At 43.5% G+C, this 25,842-nt stretch overlaps 1 protein-coding gene across 3 annotated transcripts in view; it reads left to right on the top strand.

Annotated features, from left to right (window-relative positions):
• nup107 (nucleoporin 107) overlaps window positions 1–19,074 on the top strand; it is a 49,304-nt gene extending 30,230 nt beyond the window's left edge. For all 3 annotated transcript variants that reach the window (XM_084330092.1, XM_084330090.1, XM_084330091.1), the window contains 11 exons: window positions 943–991; window positions 2,328–2,397; window positions 3,138–3,253; window positions 7,957–8,146; window positions 9,290–9,396; window positions 9,798–9,900; window positions 10,090–10,250; window positions 14,824–14,949; window positions 16,531–16,644; window positions 17,075–17,242; window positions 18,834–19,074. In XM_084330092.1, coding sequence (XP_084186218.1) covers window positions 943–991; window positions 2,328–2,397; window positions 3,138–3,253; window positions 7,957–8,146; window positions 9,290–9,396; window positions 9,798–9,900; window positions 10,090–10,250; window positions 14,824–14,949; window positions 16,531–16,644; window positions 17,075–17,242; window positions 18,834–18,941 — 1,312 coding nt within the window. In that variant the 3' untranslated portion in view covers window positions 18,942–19,074. The remainder of the gene's footprint in view (window positions 1–942; window positions 992–2,327; window positions 2,398–3,137; window positions 3,254–7,956; window positions 8,147–9,289; window positions 9,397–9,797; window positions 9,901–10,089; window positions 10,251–14,823; window positions 14,950–16,530; window positions 16,645–17,074; window positions 17,243–18,833) is intronic.
• Window positions 19,075–25,842: the final 6,768 nt, after the last annotated feature.

Below are 25,842 nucleotides of genomic sequence, written 5' to 3'. Positions count from 1 at the left end.
TATGCCTTCAGTTGGAAAACGTGGAAGTGATTTGCCTCTCGTGGAAAGATAAGCGCTTTGACCCAACGGCGGTCCGGAGAGCAAACTGACACGGAGACAAAGTGACACGCGACAAACTGACACGCGACAAACTGACACAGGACCCAGTGACACAGTGACCAAGTTGGATCAATGTCACAGCGTCAACATAAACAGCGTTGAATCAATGTTGAATTTAGCTGAAATGTACCGGTAGTTGTCTTTTTTTTTTACTCAACGTTGAATCACTGTTGCTTTTCCAACGTAGAAAAGGCTATCAGTTGTCAACATATGCGCATGTGTGTTTGTGCATAATGTGAGGGGGGGGGGGTTTATTTTTGTGTGTGTAGTTATCCTATATAGGTTATTTATGTAAATTATAAAGCAGGAATCTATAAGGGAAGCGATAAAGAATCGAACCGATAAGCAGAATCGATAAGGGAATCGTATCGATAAAATCTTATCAATTCCCATCCCTACATACATACACACACACACCATGCTACGAGGTTAACAAGAGGCACTCTGGATTCACTTCTGGGTCACCCACTCAATTTTAAGAGTCTCTCTCTCTCTCTCTCTCTCTCTCTCTCTCTCTCTCTCTCTCTCTCTCTCTCTCTCTCTCTCTCTCTCTTCTCCGTTGGTTTCTCACTCTCTCCCCTCTCTTTCTGTCCATCTTTTTCTGTCTCCTTCTCTGTGTCTCTCTGTGTGTGTGTCTCTCTCTGTCTTTCTCTCTCTCCCCCTCTTTCTCTGTTGGTTTCTCACTGTCTCTCTCCCCTCTCTGTCTCTTTCCCTCTCTCTCTCTCTCTGGCTCTCTGTCTCTCCATCTCTCTCTCTCTCTCTCTCTCCTGGCTCTCTCTGTCACTCCATCTCTCCCTCTCTCTCTCTCTCTCTCGCGCTCTCTCGCTCTCTCTCTCTCTATAGTTGGACTATGGAGAAGGTGTTTGAGGATCTTCAGGGAACAGAGTCCAAGGTGAGTCACACAGACGGAGAGAGAGAGACAGAGACACAGACGGAGAGAGGGACAGACGGTGAGACTGATGGAGAGAGACTGAAAATTGGTCGTTTTTCTCTTAGAATGCAGACTACATCTAATCCGCTGTATCTATCATATATCTACGTCTGTCACTATAGCCAATGTAAATGCTATAAATGGTCACATGGGCTGGGAGAACCAATGGAAACATTTTATCGTTTCTCAATAGTCCAGTACACTCCGCAGATCAAACGGACACACGCTGGTTGCGCGTAACGTGACCCTGGTTTTATAATGAACTGGCAAAAAGACAAAGAGGTATAATGTTCAACAAGCAGGAATCCATAGGAGCTCCCCATTTTGTGAACGCAGAGCATGAGCGGGCAGGTATCGTGAAATGAGATCGGATAGATAAGCAGTGCAAGCCCATTAAAAAAAATACACATTTGTACCTCCCTCTGCCAAACCATTCCTACAACCATTTTTAATGTTTTATGATCATGTATGCAATTTCTTTTTTTTTTCTTTTTTTACTTTTAGACAATCTGTGATGTCACTGGGATGTAAGCTCTGGGACTGCTCTATAGTCAACGCATGCTATGACTTTATGAGGCCATAAAATGTTTGTGTGAGCTCTTACACCCAAATGAGGTTTATATTCTAGCATTGCTAGAGGATCTGAACCAGAATTAAAACCTAATTTGCGTGTAAGAGCTCACACCATTTATCTACACAAATAGTTGATCTGTAGTATTAATAGATATCTATCATTGTATTTTTTTTTTTTTTTTATCCACTTTTTCTCCCATTTTTCTATATTTTCTCCCATCCCAATTTCGTAACATCCAATTCAACCCTCCCCTGTCACGAACGCTGTTTCTTGCCTCCCACAAGCCGGCTGCAATGTGGACTAAGTCATACATAGCACAAGTCCCCTCCGGTACTTGAGGTAACAGCAGTCGCATCTTTTCACCTGCGCAGCTCGATCTCAGTGGCGAGGAGTAACGCGTGGGAGGCTCACGCTGCCCCCGACACTTCCTGATTCTACTGCGCAGGCGCACCAACCGACCTGTAGGAGTCGCTGTCCACAACGCCCGATCCCCACCCATCAGTTTCCCACCCCCTAATACGGCCAATGTGTATTAGTACGGACGACCAGCTAAACTGAAAGCAAATGTGGAGCGCTGGGCTCGAACAGGCGAGCCCAGCGTCTCCAGATTTCGTGGCGAGCGCCTTGCCCACTACGCCACGTAGCCGCCCTCTATCATTGTATTTTTATATTGTTTATTTATCCAGCCTGTATTATTAATATATATTGTATTCTTTGTTCCAGAGAGTTTTAGAGGAAACTAAAGAGCATTATCACCTCATCCAGAAGTATGTGATTCTAGGAGATCTGGACGGTAAGAAGAATACAACCTGTAAATACCATCATGTTTGATGGTTTTGTGTTTTTTTTTTCTTTTTTTCTTTACAATACTACTTTAACTCATTCGGCACTAGCTATTAGACGGAGCCCGTCATAGCAAGGCCACGCTTTAAAAGATAGGAGTGCGTCACCTTGTTTGTAGAGCTATAACTATATTCTATATTATAGCTATGGATACAATACTATGGCCCATTTGACATCACCTATCTATCGTTCTATATTTGAAAAAGAATGAATTTTTTCATCCATACATTCCCGTGTTATACCGTGGTGAATATAAGTATGGTTTTAGAGTGGTCTGGGGTAATTCCCGAAATGCTGAGTTATAGCCTTATACGTCAATTCTACTATAGACGTTGCCGTTTCTTGCCTGTACACGCTACTATTCCCAAATCACATCTATGTCATAGGTATTATGTTTCATCATGAATGCATGAAAGGGGGGGGGGGTAGTTTCTGATTATTTGATTGTCAGAGTAACGGCATTCGTATTGAACACTAAAAACGCTTATCAGCCCGATCGGTATAAAAGCATTGCAGGATCAAGCAAAAATGTACGTCAGATAGTCCTTACCTGTGATCGGGAGTATTCCAAAAATAATATTCCAATTGTTTGATCGCTGCTTCATAATAACTTTACATACATTTAATACATAATTAATAACATACATTTAATCCTTTTTCTTCCACCCCCACTCCCCCCACCCCTCCTAGGCCTGCTGGATGAGTTCTCTGATTGGCTGTTAGGCTCTAAGCCCCTCCCTTCTCACCTGCTGCGGTTCATGACTCATCTGGTGTTGTTCTACCGCTCACTGGGCATGGCTCTGAAGGTACACACATATATATATATATATCTATACACGCACACATGTATATATATAGCACCTGAGGAAGCAGAAGCGAAACGCGTTGTGCAATAAAAAGCAAAAACCAGTCTTGAGGAGTGTGCGGTCCCTTCTTTCTATTGAAGGTATTCTTCTTTTAGTTTTACATATATATATATACAGTATATATATATGTTCTATTGAAGGCATATGTCTCTCTAGGAGGATGTGTGTGTACACATATTGAAGGCCTATGCGTGTGTGTCTCTAGGAGGGCATGTGTAGACATTGAAGGCCTATGTCTCTAGGACAGCCTGGCAACGGAGCCTCGGCAACCTGTGGCTCCGGAGCCGCATGCGGCTCTTTAGCCAATCAGCTGCGGCTCCCTGGCAGAAATCTTTTTTTGTTTTTTTTTGTTCTCTTATTTTGTAGATCGATGTCATACTGTGACACTGAAATGAAAAAATATTTCATCAACTAAAATATTTAGTCAACAAAAATATTTCATCAACTAAAACAGTGGTTCTCAACTGGTCTAGCCTCGGGACCCAACATGTTCCTTAGGGTGCTTTCACACCAGAGCTGTTTGGTCCGGACTATCGGACCAGCATTCGATAGTCCGCTTTTTTGGGGTGGTGTGAATGTGCAGTCGAACTCTGGTGCGGACCAAACACGCGAACTCTGGTCCGCCAAAAAACATAGGTCTCGGTTCACTTCATCGGACCAAATGCGGACCAAATCACCTGATAAACTGTGCATCTTGGGTAGAAGGGGGAAAAAAACACTGCGGCGCGCGCCATTCACTGCAAAACAAGCACACTGTAAACATGTCTTGTGGACAGACTTGGGCGAATGATGAAGTGAAAGCCCTGATCGACATATGGGCAGAAGACCAAATAAAACAGCTGCTTGTGGGCACTCACAAAAACAATGAGGTGTACAAGTTGTTTAGCGAGAGGATGGCGGTAATGGGTTATAATCGAACGATGGATCAATGCCACGTCTCTTCTACTATCACGCTTCTTGCGGCTGTTTGTGTTTTCGCGGATTTCACTTCCTGAAGGGGAGGGATTTCCACTCTCCATTGTGTCCAATAGATGAGTGCCCTTTTCGACCGTGTGACATTGTTCAGAAAGTTTGGTGCGCTTGACAAATTGCAATGTGAATGCAGACGAACCAAATGACGAATGCAACAATGTTGCAACTTCACCACCAGAACCGCACCGAGTCCACCAAAACTATATGAAAGCGCCCTTAGTCATTAAGTCGTGACCCAAATTTTTGAACCACAAAAAAAAAATTGTTTTGCAGTAAAATAATGTATTAAAAACATGAAATAAACACAAAGTGCAACAAAAGTGCAACTAGGGCTAAAAACCCAATGAAATAAAATAATAATAAATAATAATATGCTTCTTAGCAGATTTCTTAGCTTAACATAACAGACCTAAGTTTGGGGGAACTAATGGGATAACTGGGGTTGCAACAAAAGTGCAACTAGGGCTAAAAACACAATGAAATTAAATAATAATAATAAATAATATCCTTCTTAGCAGACTTCTTAGCTTAACACATTCCCGGCCATTGGGGGCCGTCTAATCTCACTCTATAAGGCCAGCATTTCAAAACAGACTTGCATTGTGCGTGAGGCTGTTTGTAGAGCTAAATCTATACTTTATAGTATTGCTATCTGTCCATTCTCATTGTCAATTGAGACCATAAACCGTCCCTTCAAAATCGCTTAAAGAAAAAAAAAATTCATCAATACGTTCCCATTTTATAGCGTCTTTAATATAAGCCTTATATGGGATTTGGTCTAGTATATTTCCTGGAAGGCGAGATACAGGGCGCTAAGTTAATAACATTAAATCGAACGGTGTTTCGGCACTACAGAAGCTAGAGCTAAAACTCAAAATGCATATTGTCGGTATTCATGGTCCACCATGAATGAATGAAAGGGGGTGGCGGGGGACGTCGTTTCTCATTATTGATTACCAATAACGGCGTTAGCCACATTCGCTGATCGGCTGGTTGAGTATGATAACAAGGCCTGATCAGCATGTAATTTACGTGAAAAAGATCTTACCGTGGGCCGGTTGGATCCCCAAAAGGATTTCCCAGTTATCGATCGCCATAGACCACTGCACTTCCGCGTTACATTGAAATCGGGGAGGAGATAGCGGGGCGAGCAAATGAATGAATGTGGATGAGAGCCGATATGTAAGTGGTTGCAGCTACGGCTGTGGGGGTGCTGGAGACATGATCGAATAGACTTTTATGCGCCTGAGTTTCCTGAACACGGCGCGACCCATTCCTAATCGATCAGAACTAAATCGGCAGAGATCAAGTCCCTTTTCCAGCACCTACTCCCCATACACATGCACAGATTGTCAACGGAGTCTGGACGACACGAGATGACTCACGGATGAATGTGGACTGTTCCATCAGAGGGGGGAGCTTCGGTGGCCAGTGTCCTTTCAGCCGAACAGGATAATGAAAAAATTATCCCACTAAATGGCCAGACGCGTCTTATGGCAACATCTACAATTACCTCATTGAGTCTCCAGGTAGACTAATGTTTATATTTAAGTGCAGTGGTCTGTAGCCACTCACACTACCACCGAAGCTCCCCCCTCTGATGGAACAGTCCACATTCATTCGTGCGTCATCTCGTGTCGTCCAGACTCCGTTGACAATCTGCGCATGTGTATGGGGAGTAGGTGCTGGAAAAGGGACTTGATCTCGGCCGATTTAGTTCTGATCGATTAGGAATGGGTCGCGCCGTGTTCAGGAGACTCGGGCGCATAAAAGTCTATTCGATCATGTCTCTAGCGCCCCCACCGTCTGCAAGTGGCTAATCTTGAGTTTCCGACCCCCCAGTAAGCTAACTATGGATAAATCTAAAAAAAGGAAAGTCTGAGGAAAATAGAGGGTTTAATTCAGCGTGGACAGATTAATTTGCTTTCATGACTAACGATGCAGGCTTACCTGTATGCCTGATATGTGGTGCGAAATTTGCGAACAACGAAAAATTAACTTTTTATTTTATAGATTTTCCACCGGCACCCAACGCCGGAAATAATGCAGTGTTGACCAGTTTATAAAAAAAAATTTAAATGTTTATTAGCAACACCGAGCTTTCAAACCACCCCGGTTTTGTGTGTGAAACCCTCATGCAACTGTGAGTACCATTGACATTTCTCTGTGATAAATTTAGAACGAACAGTTTGTAAATAACCAGTGCTTCAGAGTGAATGTTCCCATCGCTAGTTCGGTCGAATTAGTACACTCATTTGAGTAGTGGAAAAGGGGTAGGATTAAATAAGTGTATACTTCTTCCTACTCCTTTTTGAACATGTAAATTGAGTTATGTTTTGCTTTTGTTTAGTTATTTATTTTGTTTGAGTTATGTTTTGATTTTGTTTAGTTATTTATTTTGTTTGTATTCATTTACATGTTCGAAATAAAGATTTCAAATCAAAAGGACTCAAATAGAGCTGCATAGTTCAGGGTTTTATTTCAAAGTAGGTCTACAGATGGTAGTCTTTTTTCAAAGTGGACTACTTTTTATTTTATAAATGTTCCACAAATAAGGGAAGGACTCAAATATACCTGAATAGTTCAGGGTTTTATTTCAAAGTCGGTATACAGACACCAGTGTTTTGTCTCCTCTTCTGTGTTTTATTTAAAAATAGGTCTACACAGCCAGTATTTTTTTCTCCTCTTAATAAGAGTTTGAGGTTTTCCTTTGTTATAACAGGTAAAAACAGCAATAAAAAGTAAATATTTTTCTTTTTGTTGCTTTATAATTCCATGAATGCAACAAACTGTGTGCTATAAGTATAATAAATCGCAAATTACTTTGGGTATGCACTTGTCAGGCATTTTATGCTAAATGTGGGGTCTGCTTGGGGATACCGTAATTCCTCTAATAGTAACCCCGGCTTGTATTTGTTTCAACTGTAGCGGGTACCAGGCTTGTATTAGGAGGAGGCCTGTATAAGAGGGAGGCCTATATTTCAAATTTTCAAACGGATCATAATGAATAAATCAACATTTTGTGTCAGTTTGAACCCAGTAAAATGTACTGGGTTCATTTATTGAAACCAAGTACTGTATGAAATAGTAAACAGTGCAATTACAGGTGGTCACTGGTCATTTCAACGTTTTCAAAGTGAAATCAAGTAACTAGCTCAGTATGCAGCTCAGTATATTAGTAACCCGGCTTGTATTAGGAGGCCGGCTTATAATTGCTTAGCTCAAGAGCGCACCCGGCCATTAATAGAGACCCGGCTTGTATTTGAGACCCGGTTACTATTAGAGGAATTACGGTATATAAAACATTATACACTGTTATCTGAATTTTAAGGGTAAATAGGTTGTGCGGCTCCCTGAGCATTTTATTTTGTGGGAGGCGGGAAAACTGGCTCTTTTGATCGTAAAGGTTGCTGACCCCTGCTCTAGGAGGATGTGTGCAGACTTATTGAAGACCTATGTCTCTCTCTAGGAGGATGTGTGTGTAGACATATTGAAGGCCTATGTCTCTCTCTCTAGGAGGATGTGTGCGTAGACATATTGAAGGCCTATGTCTCTCTCTCTAGGAGGATGTGTGTGTAGACATATTGAAGGCCTATGTCTCTCTCTCTCTCTCTAGGAGGATGTGTGCGTAGACATATTGAAGGCCTATGTCTCTCTCTCTCTCTCTCTAGGAGGATGTGTGCGTAGACATATTGAAGGCCTATGTCTCTCTGCTGGTGAGCGAGCAGCAGAGTGATCTGATAGCGAGCTACGTTAGCCAGCTTCCTGTTGACCTGGCAACCTTTCACTACGCTTCCTACCTGGAGACGGTCTCTGAGCCAGAGCTACGCCAACGCTGTCTACAGCTAGCTACTACAGCTGGTAATATATACACACATATATATATATATACAGATACACACTGTCTACAGCTAGCTACTACAGCTGGTAATATATACACGCATATATATATATATATATATATATATATATATATATATATATATATATATACACATACACACTGTCTACAGCTAGCTACTACAGCTGGTAATATATACACACATATATATATATATACACATACACACTGTCTACAGCTAGCTACTCCGATATCACATTTTTATGCCAATATCGGCCGATAATATCGGACATCCCTAATATATATATATATATATATATATACATACACACTGTCTACAGCTAGCTACTAAAACTGGTAATATATACATATATATACAAATACACACTGTCTACAGCTAGCTACACAGTACACACTGGTAATATATATATACTAGTGCTGTCAATAGATTAAAAAAAATTTACTAATTAATCTCACAATTTTCTGTAATTAATCTAGATTAAAAATAGCATTTTTCTATTTAAGACCGAAGCTTGTAACAGATATTTACTTGAGTAAAATCATGGAATTAATGTAAAATCAACACAAAGGAAGTATATTTAGATTCAAAGACTATTTTAATAGCTTTCTTTGAATACAGTTTATCTCCTGTGAAATACAAATGTTCAACAAAATCATCAACATTGACTCAGCTAGACCTCTTTCTTATATCCGCGGCGCTAACAGAAATAAAAACAACCCAGGCCTATGTTAAAGTGCAGATTGGCTTAGAGGACGATAATGTCTTGTATGAACTACCAGTAATATAAATCATATTAACAACAAAAATGTGTTCCATCTTCATGTCAGATGATTTTCAAAAAGGTGCATGAGTCGATGCAAAAAAAGAACAAGCAAATATTCTGCTGAAAGTTCAGAACATTGAAGATTTTTCACTCCATAGATTAATCTAGATTAATTTATTTTAATGCTTTAAATCATTTAAATTAATCTCCAAAGTTAAAGCATTAACTTTGACAGCCCTAATATATACATATATACACACTGCCGACAGCTAGCTACTGTATATATATATTCACATATCGCAGCTCTGCAATGTGTATATTTTACAAGTTCATATCACAATGACAATACAATACCTTGTTTTATCTGTGTGTGTGTAGATCTAGATGTGGCAGCAGTGACTAAGCTCGTGGTGGAGACGGAGAGAGAGAGAGACAACACAGAGTTCACACACCACACACACACACTGGAGACTGGAACTACACAGGTACACCCCGCCATACACACATACACACACACACACTGGAGGCTGGAACTACACAGGTACACCCACCCTCCCCCCCGCCACACACACACACTGGATGCTGGAACTACACAACTACTAACTACATAAATACACTCCCCTGAAACTGCATAGAGCACCTTTCACGCTACCCTCACTAGCTGCTTAGACGCAGACTGAAACAGTTATTATACCATCATGGCTAGTATGAACCAATCCGATTCCTTGATTTGAGCTACTATACATATAGTGACTTGTTATACTGAGGTGTGTCCTTTGTGTCTGGAAGCTGTCATTACTGCTGCAGGACTGTAGGGGCCGCCCTCAAACTGACTGAAGAGGAAAATGTCTCTGGGCTGATCTGATTGGTGTATTCTTTTTGACAGGAGGATCAGAGGAAGATCGATGCCATTGATTGGCTGTTATTTGATCCCGCCCACCGAGCGGAGGCCCTCAAACAATCCAACGCCATCATGAGGAAGTTCCTGGGTTAGAATGTCTGTCTTGTCTGTGTCTGTCTGTCTGTCTGTCTGTCTGTCTGTCTGTCTGTCTGTCTGTCTGTCTGTCTGTCTGTCTGTCTGTCTGTCTGTCTGTCTGTCTGTCTGTCTGTCTGTCTGTCTGTCTGTCTGTCTGTCTGTCTAATTAATCTCTCTCTCCATCTCTCTCTTTCTCTCTCAGCCTGTGAGAAGCATGATGCAGCCAAGGCAGTGTTCTCGAAGGTTCCAGAAGATTCTATGAGAGAGATTTATCGCCAGTGGGAGGCGCTTGGCCAGGACACACCCCTTCCTGCTGAGGATGAGAATGCCATCAGAGAACATCTTTGTATCAGAGCATACCTGGTAAGGTCATCAATCAATCAACCAATAGGGGTGGGTGATGTAGACAAAATATAATATCAGGATATTAATACATGTTTCACTTTGCTTTTCTGCGGCTGTTTTAAAAAATATACTTTTTACAATACAATCTTTAATCCCTTAAAGGGGAGATGAAGCGTTAAACAATATGAGCCTAGTTTGTTTGTTGTGTACCTTGGGTAAGACATGATCCTTTAATCAAATGTGAAATCCTGCTTATTTGTCTGAAAACTCAAATTGTTTTTGCCATGGGCGCCGCCATTTTAGATTTAGCTGGATGGTGACGTCACGGTGATGGTTTGGGCTGGGTCCCGGTTTACAGTGCTGGTTAGATAGCTACGTAAATATGGAGTGTCGTGAAAGTCAGTCAGTAAATTGTCAACCAAATGTAACGTTACCTACAGAAAAAATATATATTATATAATTATACTTGTAGTTGTATTATCTGCAAGACATCCCCCCCCCCCCCCCCCCCCCCCACAGTCTGAGTCAGAGCGATAGTTCAACTTGACTAACAGGGTGAAGTAGGTATCAGTTTCCTTTTTTTCCTCCCTCAATAATATTGTTATTTATGTACGTTATCATTATGTAAACAAATGCACATATGGATTGTTTGCTGCAACGTTTCTGAATGAATTGAAGCATTAATAAATAAGCAGATAATTAAATGAGATGTCCATAACATTTGTGTTTTTAATTAACATAGCCTAAATAAATATGAATTCAAGAAGTTAAATACTGAATTAACGACACATTTATTAACAGGCTGAAAGTTAAAACGAATAAAAAAACAATTAGCCTATTTAATAGGCTAATCACTGTGCGTAAAATATAAGCGGTGGTAAAAGGCAACTTTGGCTATAGCCTTCTAAAACAGGCTAAACTTCGTTTTGGCTTCTTGAGTTCACATTTCTTTGGTTTGCAGTGGTGCATCTGCGGGCCAATGTTCTGAGACATATTACATTTTATTTGTTAGGCTATTTGAATACACCAGCCCTAAATGGTGGATTCAAATAGCCTAACAATTATACAAATATATAAATATGTCTCGGAACATTGGCTGTTGCGTTGTTGCAAACTGGGGAGGTGTGAATTAAAGAAGTTAATACTAATAACAGGCTGAAAAAACAATTAGCCTATTTAATAGGCTAAACACAGCGCGTAAAATATAGGCTAAACAGTGCGTAAAAGTGCAACGTCTTTTATGCTGCTCTGTGACAGCACTCCATCGTGACAGCCAGCTGAAGCGCGTGGGAGCAAAATCGAGACACATAATCGATTGCAAAAAGTTGGCCCACGCTCTCATCTATCCCGTGAATATTTTCAGGCAAATCGGAATCACGGTGCGCCCGTGGCACACTTTACCGTTTCGGCGAGGTTTTTTTACACGCTGTCGGCTTTCCTTTTCTAAGCATTTTCGGGGCTAGAAGTGATTGAGTAAAAGTTGCCCAGATGTACCCACGGTAGAAAGCTCGCGTGGATCCCATAATAGGCTCATTTAATACAGCGTTTTCACGTTCACCTGTTACTTGCCCTTCTGCTCTACGGGAGGTTTCTGTCCTTCCTGAGCTCGCCTTAGGACACCTGCGTTACCGTTTGACAGGTATTTTCTCTCTCTATATATATATATATATATATATATATATAGTTTTATTTGTAAGATATATATTTACAGTTACTGTTGACCTGATAGTGTTTTATTGTTCGGCCATATATGCTCCTTGTATCGCCGCTGCTTACAGCGCGCATTGGAACGGAGACAAAGTTATACCGTTAGTTTTGTATACAGCCGAGCCACTCAACACATATTGAACGGAGAAAAAGATAACCGTTAGTTGGAGAATAAAAGTGAGGAGAGAGAGGTGTTTTGCTACAGCGATGTGGTGGTAACGTTAGTGCCGTTATTAGTTGGAAACGGTGTTGTGGTGTTGCCAAGGGAGAGGAGGAATATCATACTCCCGCATCGATCTGCCGACGGCGACGGGCAGAGGATAACAGAGAAAGAAGAGACGTTTATGGAGGTCGGGGGTCAAGGACTACAGCCCCCTCAGCATCGACGGGGCACCGGTTGAGAGAGTCAACAGCTTTAAGTACCTCGGAGCCTACATATCCGAGGACTTGACATGGACCACACACATTGACAGTGTTGTGAAGAAGGCACGACAACGCCTCTACTTCCTCAGGCGCCTAAGGAAGTTCCAAGTCAGTCAGAAGATCCTTAAGAACTTCTACTCATGTACAATAGAGAGCATCTTGACCAGCAACATCACCTCCTGGTTTGGGAATAGCACTGCACAAGACCGAAGCAGACTACAAAGAGTGACACGTTCAGCCGAACGCACAATTGGAGGGGGGCTCCCCACCCTCCAGAACATTTACAACAAGCGTTGCAAGGGCAAGGCTAAGAGAATCATTAAAGACTCCAGTCACCCGAACAACTGCCTCTTTGAACTGCTGCGGTCAGGCAAGCGATACCGGAGTCTCAAGGCGAGCACAGAAAGACTCAGAAGAAGCTTCTATCCCCAGGCCATCAGGCTGCTAAACGAACAATGAATGAACACTACACAACAACAACCACCAAACGCACATAGCACACACATCCACACGCACACACTCACTTTAAACAAACACACTGTAGCACCCACTCCACACACTTTATAGCACACACCCACTTTAAACAAACACACTGTAGCACCCACTCCCCACACTTTATATTTATTGATGAAGGATTGCACTACAACTCGTACACCTTACTGTAAATTGTACCTAAAATTGTACCTCATCCCATTTCTGCTTTGCACTAGATAGTACTGTACATTAGTACACTGCATAGTATTGTATATTATATGGTAACTCAGAACATTGTACATATGTCTATACCGAACACTGTGACCTCATTTTTCTTCTTCTAAATTACATGCTATATTATGTTATTTGATACTATCTTGTCTAGCACAGTCTCTGGAGCGTAACACTAAGAAGCATTTTGTATGAAAGTATTCTGTACTTCTGTATGACAACTATTAAAGAACTTGAACTTTAGACTGAGTTCGGTTGAGGCTGAACTCATATAGCAACCAACAGACTTTAGGTGATAGCCTAATCTATACCTTCTAATTATTAATCTGGACCTTCAGAACATGCAGTATTATTACATTTAGTCATTTAGCTGACGCTTTTATCCAAAGCGACTTTCTGTACGTTCTGCAAGTTCTGTACGACAAGTCATCAGGAAGGGCACAACTCTATCAGCTGAGCAACAATGTTCATCAAAGTGTTGCGTGTTACAGTGTAGGTTAGTTTATTAGGACAAGTGCATGACAGTAAGGTTAGTTAGGGTTAGATTTTTTATTTATTTTTTATTTTTTATTCAGATAATGGTTGAAGAAGTGCGTCTTTAGTCGACGGCGAAAGATTGTACGGGTTTCGGCTGTCCTAACTGGGGTGGGTAGTTCATTCCACCATTGTGGGGCAAGGACTGAGAATAGGCGACTTCTCTTTGATGACCCTCCCGGAGCTTGGATAGGAGTAGGTCTGAGGCGGCCAGAAGATGCAGAGCGTAGGGGTCTTGAGGGTGTGTAGTCAGAGACCATTGACCGGAGGTAGGCGGGAGCGGTTCCCTTTGCCGCACGGTATGCTAGGTCGAGGGCCTTGAAGCGGATACGTGCAGCAATGGGGAGCCAGTGCAGGTCCCTAAGAAGTGGGGTGACATGGGCTGACTTCGGTAGGTTTGAGATCAGGCGGGCCGCTGCGTTCTGAATGAGTTGAAGAGGCTTAGTGGCAGTGGCTGGGGGGAGGCTGCGATGTGAGCAGAGAAGTTCAACTGGTCGTCGAGGACAACACCAAGGTTCTTGGCGGTCGGGGACGCGGTCACAGCTGCATTCTCGACTGTGATGGAAAGGTCGGTCAGGGGGGAGGATTTGGCCGGCAGGTGGAGCAATTCTGTTTTGCTTATTAATTTGCTCAAATGTCGTGGCCTCACACAGTGCCAACTGCAGGTCTCGCCATCTCCGGTGCCAACTGCAGGTCTCGCCATCTCAAAGATGACAGAGCATGCAGCATCCCCCTGTTGGGGTTGCTCAATGCTGTAAAATATTACATAAATGTGTTTTTATGAATAACTATATTTGATGAGCCTAATAATATTGCTACAGCGTGCTGCAGGTAGTAGTAGTAGCTAGGTACGTGGGAGGCTGCGGGCGAAACCATCTCTGTGACGTCAGCAACAAAATGGCGGCGCACATGTTGATAAATGCTACATAAATGGACATAACAAATCGTTGGTTAGGGCTTAATAGGTTAACCTCTTAATTAAACCACATTTTATTTATTTATTTTGATAAAGATGTATTGTAGCAGTTTGTCAGACGGTTCTGATCATGTTCTGTTTTATTGAGTTTGGAAAGAATCCAATAAATCTTTTTTTTATTGAGTTTGATAAACCGTAAAGAATGCATTCAGACAGTTCTGATCATGTTTGTTCTGTTTTATTGAGCTTGTTAAACAGTAAAGAATGCATTCAGACAGTTCTGATCATGTGTGTTCTGTGTTGCAGGAGGCACACGAGGCCTTCAGTGATTGGTTCAGCCACAATAGCTCCACCCCCCAGAAGCCAAGTCCCGCCCCCCAGGCCAAGTTCACAGAACTGGTGGCTCATGAGATGAAAGAGAAGGAATATCAGGTATGTAGCTCCGCCCAGTTGTATTTATTTATACCAGGTATGTATGACTTTAGCTGGATTAAAATAATCTAATCTAAATATATAACATATAATCTATAAATATATATATATTGTAGGGCTGGGCGATATATTGAGTATACTCGATGTATCGTGGCTTGTTCTACATGAGATGTAGTACATTTGTATATCGTGAACATCGAGTATATGTTGTCACGGCTGATGAGACTTTAGCTTTAGCGCAGAGCTGTCCTCTCATTTCATTATAGACACATGACCAGCGCGGACCTTAAATGACATGCAATTGTAATTTCATTAGACAGACCAGCGCGGACCTTTAATAACATGCAATTTAATTGACGCAAGCAATGGGCTAACGTTAGCTGCTAACCAAGTTATCCATGATGACTAGGCTAAGCTACCTAGCGTTAGCTGCTACCCCTGGAAAACGCTCAAAGCGGACTCCACAACACTAGTTCCATTCGTGAGGAAAGGGGGTGGGTTATATTGACGACGCTTGACAACAGAAGTTTAAACATAACTTCATATGTATTGGTTATTCGTTTCTGTATATCATCCAGTTTCCATCTCCGTGTGTTAAGCACTTCCTGTTTACATTCGAGTGTGACATCACCTACGGCAGCTTAGACGATCAAGACGCAAACCTAGAACAAAACCTGGGGGCTCTCTCTCTCTCTCTCTCTCTCTCTCTCTCTCTCTCTCTCTCTCTCTCTCTCTCTCTCTCTCTACATTCAATGATTTAAAGTAGCCAAACATTACAGTATAAATACTAACTGGATAGTTGATGATATAAACATTTAATTTCATTATCTGAAATATTCTAAAATCATTAAGTCTGCTATAAGCCATTATCCCTTTGTGTGTGATTATTATTTTCTCACAGTAGTGTGTGTGTGTATATATATATATATATGTGTGTGTGTGTTTGGCTAAAGTGGATAGAAAACACAGTACTGTGCAAAAGTCTTAGGCACCCAATAAATTGTCTTAGATGTAAATACATTTTTTTATTAGTGTGTCAGTACATTTTCATTTAATTATTTTTTAAAGCATCTTCATGGTTTAATAATGCAAACATATGTTGCAGGGACTTATTATAATCATCATATTGGCATGACTGTATGCATCAAAGGGTTAAATCAAGCATTTTAAGTGCTTTAGAGGAAATGTCAAAATATCGCGATATATATATATCATGTATCGCGATATCATTTAGAAGCCATATCGCCCAGCCCTAATATATTGTCAGAATCGGCTTTATTGTCACATCCCTATTCCGTTACAACAGCATAGAGGAGTGCAATTCTTTGTTCTTGGCTCCTCAGCCTAACAGCAGCAACATACTTTTCCTGTGTTTTGCATTGTTTTTACAGAACTGCTTTGGTCTATATATTATAGCTATACTTGGTCTCTGTCTTTGTCATAGGAGCTGCACTAGGATAACTGGTTGGGTCTATATATTATAACTGTATTATAACTAGTTATATAACTATAACAGCTGGACTAGGACAACTGGTTGGGTGTATATATTATAACTATATATAACTGGTCTCTATATGACAGCTGGACTATGACAACTGGCTGGGTCGTCTCTCAGCGCTGACTGAAGATGTCAAAGAGAGGATCTACAACGTGCTGCTGTTTGTAGATGGAGGATGGATGGTCGACACCAGGGAGGTCTGTACTGTGTGTGTGTGTGTGTCTGTGTGTGTGTGTGTGTGTGTGTGTGTGTGTGCGCGCGGGTAAGGTCCTTTGGTAGACTGAATAAATTCTCTTCTCTTCTCCTCTCTCTTCTCCTTTCCTCTCTTTCTTCCTCTCCTCGCCTCTTCTCTTCCATTTTCCCCTCTCCTCTCTCCCTCTTTTCCTCTCTTCTCTCCTATATTCCTCTCTCCTCTCCCTCTTCCCCTTTCTTCTTTTCTCCTCTCCTTCTTCCTCTCTCCTTTTCCTCTCCTTCTTCCTCTCTCCTTTTCCTATCTTCTCTTCCCCTCATTTTCTCTCCTCCCCCTCTTCCTCTCTTCTTTTCCCCTTTCTTCCTTTCTCCTCCCCCCTTCCCCTCTCCTCTCCTCCTCCTCCTCCCCCTCCTCTCCCACTTCCTCTCTCCTCTCAGGATGCAGTGGAGGACAGTGACCGTGGCCACCAGATGGCAGTGTTGCGCTCTCTATGTCTTCCCAGGATGAGTTTCTTGTTGCTCTCTGTTCTTCAAACCAGCCAGCGCTACCAGGAGGCCGTCAGACTGGCTGACATCATCGCCTCTGACCAGTACAGACTATATGAGGTACGGGTGGTCTGTGTCACACCACTACAGACTGTATGAGGTTAGGGCTGCGTACCGAACTGTACAGACTCCTCTTCCTGTACAGGCTGTACAGCAGTGCTTCTCAAACTTTTTCTGTCGGGCCCCCCTTTGGCGGACCAAAATATCTTTTAGATGTTTGCAAGAAAAAAATCACATGACAGTACAGGGTCAACTAAATAGGATTAAAAAACCCAAGAAAGCCAATGGCTTGTTTCAATTGGGGTCCTTTTGTAATCAATTCATAGTTACATTTAGTGACAAACAGACAGACACTACTAAACAGAACAGCATACAGTTTAGAGTAGACATGACGGATACTAGAAGACAAAAAATATCAACATACCTTGAAGTTGAAGGTTTAATTCATTCAGCTTTCCAAAGACATCGCTGAGATAGGCCAGTTTCATCAGAAATGGTTCATCATTGAACTTGCTTGCAGCTTCTTGCATAAGATAAGATATTCCTTTATTGATCCCCTTGGGGAAATTCAGGTGCATGCTCTCCTCCTCCAAGAACACCAGAATCTCCTCTCGTAGTTCAAAGACTCGCGACACCTTCCCTCGCGAGAGCCACCTTGCCTCGCTGTGAAACGGCACCGCAGAATCGTCAGCTCCCATCTCCTCACACAGCGCAGAGAACAGGCGCGCTTTCAGGGGTCGGGTTTTGATGAAATTTACCACGTTTATAACTTCTGTCAACCTCATTCAGCTCAGGGCTAAGCTGTCTTGACTCTAGCGCCTCTCTGTGAAGGACACAGTGCGTCCATTACGCGTTTGGCGAGACCCCCTTGATGAGTGCTGTAGCCCCCTCCTTTTCCCTGCCATGGCCTGCGCACCGTCAGAGCAAAAGCCCACACAGTTCTCCTATTTCAGTCCATGTTCTGTCAGGTAACTGTCAATAATTTTGAAGAGCTCATCAGCTGTCGCTCTGTTTTTGACATATTTGCAAAACAGCAGATCTTCACTCAGTGACTGGGAATTTACAAAGCGAACACATGGGAAATAAGCAAACAGTCTTTATTGCTGTCATTCACTTGTATTGCAAAACGTTTGTCTTTCAGTGACTCCGTGAGTTGTTCTTCCAGATCATTCGAAATGTCACATATACGTCTTGCAATGGTGTCATTGGACAGGGTTAGGGGGGGGGGGGATACAATAAAATTTTGCAGCGGTTGTCTCATCAATCATTGTGGACACCATATCAAGAGCAGCGGGGAGGGGATGAGATCCTCAGCTATCGTGTGGTTTCTTACACTTGGCGATTCTGTATGCAACCTTGTATGATGCCAGTTGTGCATCTCTGGAGAGAGACTGTGTTGACATGAGTGTAGGGAGTTACCAGACGGGGCGTCAGCAGCCTCTGCCAAGCTCTCTCAAGGAATGTTGATTTGACACTCATCCTCTTCTTCTCCCTCCCTCCCTCTCTCCTCTCCTCTCCTCTCTCCCTCTCTCTCTCTCTCTCTCTCTCTCTCTCTCTCTCTCTCTCTCTCTCTCTCTCTCTCTCTCTCTCTCTCTCTCTCTATATATATATATATATATATATATATATATATTGTCTCTCTATCTCTCAGGTGTTTTCTAAAGATGAGTTGAGGAAGTTACTTCTGAAGATCAGAGAATGTTCTCTGCTATTGCTGGATAAAGGCCTGGACCCCCTGGGCTACGAGCTACAGCCATGATACACACACAGAGAGACATACACAGCACGACACACATACACAAATAATTTAATTTGTACTTCTTTAATACTTTTGTAAGCATATTTGTCACACACTTTCTCCATTTCTTTTTTTTTACCTAATAAAAGACTATTGTTTATGTCCTGTTTGAGTGTTTTAACTGTTCACTGTTCTCAGTATGGTGTTTAACTGTATAGTTAATAGTAATATGGTGTTTAAATGTGGTGTTAATAATAGTAATATGGTGTTTAACTGTAGAGTTCTTAGTAATGGTAAAATGGTGCATTTTGTTTTGTTTTTTTTTATCCACTTTTTCTCCCATTTTCTATATTTTTCTCCCATCGCAATTTCGTATCATCCAATTCAACCCACCCCTGTCACGAACGCTGTTTCTTGCCTCCCACAAGCCGGCTGCAATGTGGACTAAGTCATACATAGCACAAGTCCCCTCCGGTACTTGAGGTAACAGCAGTCGCATCTTTTCACCTGCGCAGCTCGATCTCTCAGTGGCGAGGAGTAACGCGTGGGAGGCTCACGCTGCCCCCGACACTTCCTGATTCTACTGCGCAGGCGCACCAACCGACCTGTAGGAGTCGCTGTAAAATGGTGCATTTATATAGCGATTTTATCCAAAGCTTTTTTACTATTTGTTCCTCACATTTGACCCGTTCACTCGCACATTCTCACACTGACGGCGGAGGCGACCATGCAAGGTGCCAACCTGCTCATCGGGAGCAGCAAGGGGTTAAGTGTCTTGCTCAAGGACGCTTCGACATGCTGCCCGGGAGGAGCGGGAATTTAACCTCCGTATTATGACATTAACTGTAGAGTTCTCAGTAATATGTTGTTTCAACTTTCTTAATGAATGTTTATTTTTTTGTTTTGGGGCAGATTATTTGAATTTCCGTTTTGTTCTCATTACATAATACTAACTCTTATTAGTATTATTACTCAGTAGTACTCATTTATATATATATATATATTCCATTGTAATCACCTGTACATTGTATATTAGAGAATGCTATTCATCGACTACAGCTCAGCATTCAATACCATAGTCTCCTCCAAACTCATAGCCAAGCTCAGGGACCTGGGCTTGAACTATGACCTCTGCCAGTGGGTCTTGGACTTCCTGACGGGCAGACCCCAGGTGGTGAGAGCAGGCAACTGCACCTCCTCATCCATCACCCTCAACATAGGGGCCCCACAGGGCTGTGTTCTGAGTCCCCTCCTCTACTCCCTGTGCACACATGACTGTGTGGCTCAGTGGAGCAACAACACAATCATCAAATTTGACTACACCGTAGTGGTGGGCCTGATCTCTGCAAACGACGAGAGGGCCTACCTGGAAGAGGTCAAGGTCCTGGCGGGATGGTGCCAGGAGAACAGACTCCCTGAACGTCAGCAAAACAAAGGAGATGATTGTGGACTTTAGGAGGTCGGGGGTCAAGGACTACAGCCCCCTCAGCATCGACGGGGCACCGGTTGAGAGAGTGAACAGTTTTAAGTACCTCGGAGCAGTGTGCGAACCATAGCAGGATCTTTGGGGGAGCGGGGGGGGGGGGCGCAAACTCGCAACTGCCGCGGCAACTGCCACTTCCTCAATGTTGATTAGTCAGTCGAAAAGAGTTACCTGATGAGCGCGCCCCTCTCCAAAAGTTGAACTAGTTTCAACTTTATGCCCCAAACGCTGCCGCCGAGGCGCGGCGCTGGGAAAAGGAGCGCCTGTCGCTTAGAAATGAGAGAGAGAGGAGAGAGAGAGACGCCCGCGGGGAGAGAGAGAGTGAGAGACTCCAGCTCACTGCCGCTGAGAGAATTACATTTGTTTTTCTTGCAGTTTTATTAAAAGTCACTCCTCATCTCCAGTAGTAAAAAAATGCAACATTATCGCCACCTACCTGCCCTGATGGTCTGCCCAATTCTCAAAATCTGCATGTCACAGAAGTAGTCCCCGCAGCAGGTTGCTTCGCCGCCTTTGTAAAATCAAAATTGGTTAGAACTTCTTTGATATTCCGTTTAACTTTTGACATTATCCCGGATGCGTCTATTTGTGCCTGCAGAGTGCAGACTGCAGTGCAGCGCCGCCACGCTCCGAATGGTAAACGCAAGAATAGCATGCATGTTGCATGCGTATTACGAGTAGGGTATATCTGCAGTGCCGCCCGCAACCAGATTTATGCTATTGTCTATTACGGTGAATTTGTGCGCAAATCATTAATACATCAAAATAGCCGAATTTTATTATTATACACGATGATGACGATACAGAAAATTACAGAAAAATTTGAAATGCATGGCAAAAATAGCATTTATTGTCAGTATTTTAGAGACCCCCCAAAAATTCACAAATCATGTTTTCAGGGGAGCTGAAGTCTGATCTAAGGGAGCCATGGCTACCCCAGCTCCCCCATGATTCGCACCCTGCCTCGGAGCCCACATATCCGAGGACTTGACATGGACCACACACATTGACAGTGTTGTGAAGAAGGCACGACAACGCCTCTACTTCCTCAGGCGCCTAAGGAAGTTCCAAGTCAGTCAGAAGATCCTTAATAACTTCTACTCATGTACAATAGAGAGCATCCTGACTGGCAACATCACCTCCTGGTTTGGGAATAGCACTGCACAAGACCGAAGCAGACTACAAAGAGTGACACGTTCAGCGGAACGCACAATTGGAGGGGGGCTTCCCACCCTCCAGAACATTTACAACAAGCGGTGCAGGGGCAAGGCTAAGAGAATCATCAAGGACTCCAGCCACCCGAACAACTGCCTCTATGAACTGCTGCGGTCAGGCAAGCGATACCGGAGTCTCAAGGCGAGCACAGAAAGACTCAGAAGAAGCTTCTGTCCCCAGGCCATCAGGCTGCTCAACGAACAATAAACACTATGCAACAACCATCAAATGCACACGGCACACGCATCCACACGCACACACTCACTTTAAACAAACAACACACTGCAGCACCCACTCTCCACACTTTAGATCACCTAAATGTAGCAGGGTGGATTATCCCTGCTTCGTGGGAACTGTGGTGTGCGGTCAATAGGTAGCGAGACACAGTAGCACTCTGGCAGACCAGGCTGCAGAAACAAATTAGTGGGGGGGCATAAAATGTTCTCGGGGGGGCACAATGGTTTTTCAACACAGGTTCCCTTTTATACGTTTCAGCTGGGACAACAGTGCTGTGGCTTGCTTGGCGTTGCCCACAGTGCTGAACTAAACAGCAGAGAGGCAATTGAAAAATCTAATTTCTCTATCTTAAGAACATTCACTTATACAAAAACAGACTGAACGGATAACAGACCTGCTGGGGCAGCGGACTGAGAGCAGGGGACACAAACAGGCTGGATAAGATGGTCACGAAGGCCAGTAGCGTGGTTGGGGTGGAGCTGGACTCTAGCGAGGGTGGCGGAGAGGAGGAACCTTGCTAAGCTCCAGGCCATCAGGGAAAACCCCTCCCACCCACTATACACAGACTTGGCTGACAGGAGGAGCATGTTATAGGCTCACACTACCTAAATGCAGCCCTGAACGGCACAGGAAGTCCTTCATTCCGACAGCCATCAGACTATACAATACATCACTGTGCCTCACTGTATCACTGAGCACAGAGTGACAGTTACCATCTTCCTGGACTCTTACTTTTTAAACAGCACTGTGCAATATTACACCTACTGTAGACTTCAGTATATTTTTACTGTATTTATTTACTGTATCTTTTATTCTATTTTTATTCTATTTCATTTTATTCTATTCTTAGGCCATTTGTTTTGTTATTATTATTATTTTTTTTTATTGATCTTTTTCCCCCTCCATTTTCCTCCGATTTTCTCCCATCCCAATGTTAGTCGTATGCCAATTCCCAGTCCCTTCCTGGTCGCTGCGCACTTACCCCCCACAGTCAGATCATCTGGGAGAGTGGAGGCTACCACGTGCTTCCTCCGACACACGTCCAGCCAATCACCGCTTCTTTTCACCTGGCAGCGCGGATTCTCATCGAGAGGGCGTAGCGCCGTGTGGGAGGATCACACTATCCCCCTCAAGTCCTATCCGCGCTTAGCAGGCGCCCCGACCGAACTGTAGGAGTCGCTGTTTACAACGACCCGGACCCACCCCGCCAGCTTCTCCCACCCTCTAATACAGCCAATTGTATTAGTGCAGACGGCCAGCCAAGCTGGTGACAACCCCGGAGCTGTGAGCTGGATTCGAACAGGCGAATCCAGCCCACAGCTCCGGGGTTGGTGACGAATGCAATCTCCGCTCGGCCACCTAACCGCCTTGTTTTGTTATTCTTATTTGTGACTTGTTCTGTCTAAATGTTTAATGTTGAGTGATTTGGAGTGTCAAATTCCCCTCAGGATAATACATTTCTATTCTATTCTATTCTATATCTTTGAAAAGTCTCCATTTATTCAACACTTCTGAATTCACTGACAAACTGAACTGACAAAATAAAGTGCATAAAAAAGCAAACAAAATTCCTCCACAGGCTACTCACCATCATTAGTAGAGCGGCAAGCGGCGTTTGGGGACAGAGTGAAATCTTCTTAAAACACTGCCCCTCCACTCATTCCTGAACTTTTTTGTTAAGTCCTTCTCAAATGCCAACTGAATTAAATTGGCCTTGCGTCGATGAAGCATACTAAGGCGATGTTCTGTAAAGATGTTCTTGAGGGTAGAAAACCAATTCTCACAGAGTGCCGTGCTAGCTTCAGTAGTGTTGTTGACATCAGTGCCCACTAGGGCTGTCCCCGACTAAGCATTTGGATAGTCGACTTTGATTGAAAAAAAATAAAAATCAGGGTGGGCACAGCTGACTCAGTGGGCGGGCCAGGCCCCCCAATGCCCGCCCATGGCGCCGGGTCTGCACTCTGGCCAGCTGCACCTCCGTCTTTGGGGTCCGGAGCGTCAACTGGAGGCTGGCAGTGGGGATGTATGAGGCCCAGGATTTACAAACCTGGTCCGGTACTCTGGTCTTCCTCCCTCTCTCTGGAGCAGTCAGCAGTACTCCCCAACACACCCTCACCCTCCACGATTGTCTCTTTTGCCCTCCCACACCTAATGACCGGATGGTAGAGAAATAACTTGGTTCCCCCCGCAAGCAGTACCCTCCCTTAGTGACACCAGAAACCTTACAATAGAAATGGAAGGTAGAATAGGAAGGGGTTAAGGTTAAATATATTACCCGCATCAAAGGGTTAAGGTTAGGGTTAGGAATAATAAAAGACACGCACACAGTGCTCCCGTTCTGGATGAATGTATTGTAACTCAGCCTAGTTACAACAATGCTACGTCTGGTGATTACTGCACCATGGGTATCCATACAATAATTACACTGGCATGAATCAATGACATGAATCAATTATCGTATTACACCCAGGCACCAAGTGCTCTCAGGTACCCAGACTAAACGCTGCCCACGTCTGGGCGGAACACAGTATTTACCTTCTCTAAGGAATTACACTCATACTGTCCCCGGTTGAGAATATGGGGAAGGAAGGGGGAGCATAGGGAAGAGAATAAAGGGATTCACTGAACGGGAATTATTTATGAAATACACGCCTTATCACGCTCAAAGAAAAGGAATGAAATAAAAGAGTGAGCCCACAAAATACCTATAAAGTCCTATCTTAATGCCGGCATATATTGTTCGGGGTACCCCTATGAACTGGTAGTAGCAACGTTACTTTCGCCCGCGGGCTGCACCACACTGTGTACTGTATATGGAATCGGGAGCATCAATGCTCATTTGTACTCATCTGAAATGGCCGCCTCGCCACTCCACTGTTGTCCGGGAGGCAAGATGGCGTCGAACGCTCTCGCGAGGATGTCAGCAGGCGGAGCTAGGCAGAGAGGCAGCGCCGGCTGAGAGCATGTACTGAGTGATGGCGACCCCTGTTGGATGGGCGGAACTCCCGTCGGCCGCAGGCAGCCTGGTGCAGATCTGAGTGAAGTCCTCCGGGGCAGGCTGAACGCAGGCAGCCGATCGCAGGTCTGGTCGAAGTCAGCCGGAGCAGACTGGTTGTTGGCCCACGTTCGTCCTGGGGCGCGCGCTCTATACTGCACACTGTAGCTACTATAACTCGGTACTTAAAGACTTGGATAATTGTTTAACCGCACGTTACCTATACCGCACACTGTAACTGCTATAACTCGATTGCTAGTGCCTGGCTCTGCACTCATTGTTCATATAATACCGCTGGTACTGCTAGGATATCGTGTCCACTAGCCAGTACTCGTTATCACCCGTTGTCCTCTTACGGGGCCCCCTGGCATAACGTCAGCAAGAGGGCTATCCAGAGCCCCGTTAGCAGCGACTACTCGTTGTCAAGTTCACTGCCGAAGAGAGCGACTTCCGCTGGACTCCTCCCTTTATCATCTCCCAGCTCTCTCCGCCACTCTCAGCCTGCTACTGCCCCCTGCAGGTCCCGCCTGCCAGTCACAAGGGGAGACGCATTGTAGAATATGAATCAGTACTGTCATTTATAATCCGTATTCCAATGCTCTTCGGAAGGGGACGTTTGTGTCATTGCTCGTGTGAATCAATGACACTAGTTAGAATGTCTTTGTGTACAAAAAGGGATATAAACACAGTCAGAAGTTCTGAATAATATACCATATTTTCCAGACTGCTACATAAACACACTTTATATTTATTGGTAAAGGATTTGCACTACAACTCGTACACCTTACTGTAAATTGTACCTCATCCCATTTCTGCTTTGCACTATAGTATTGTATATTAGTATATTGCATAGTATATTGTATATTGTATGTATGGTAACTCAGTTACTTCTAGTCTGCATCGAACGATGCAGATACTGACCACTGACCTCTATTTTTACTTCTTTTTACATGCTACTTTATTTTATTTCATACTTATCTTGTCTAGCACAG

Source organism: Notolepis coatsorum, assembly GCF_963971535.1.
Source record: "Notolepis coatsorum genome assembly, chromosome: 15".
Classification (NCBI taxonomy): Eukaryota; Metazoa; Chordata; class Actinopteri; order Aulopiformes; family Paralepididae; genus Notolepis; species Notolepis coatsorum.
This window is presented reverse-complemented; position numbering and strand designations above follow the sequence as displayed.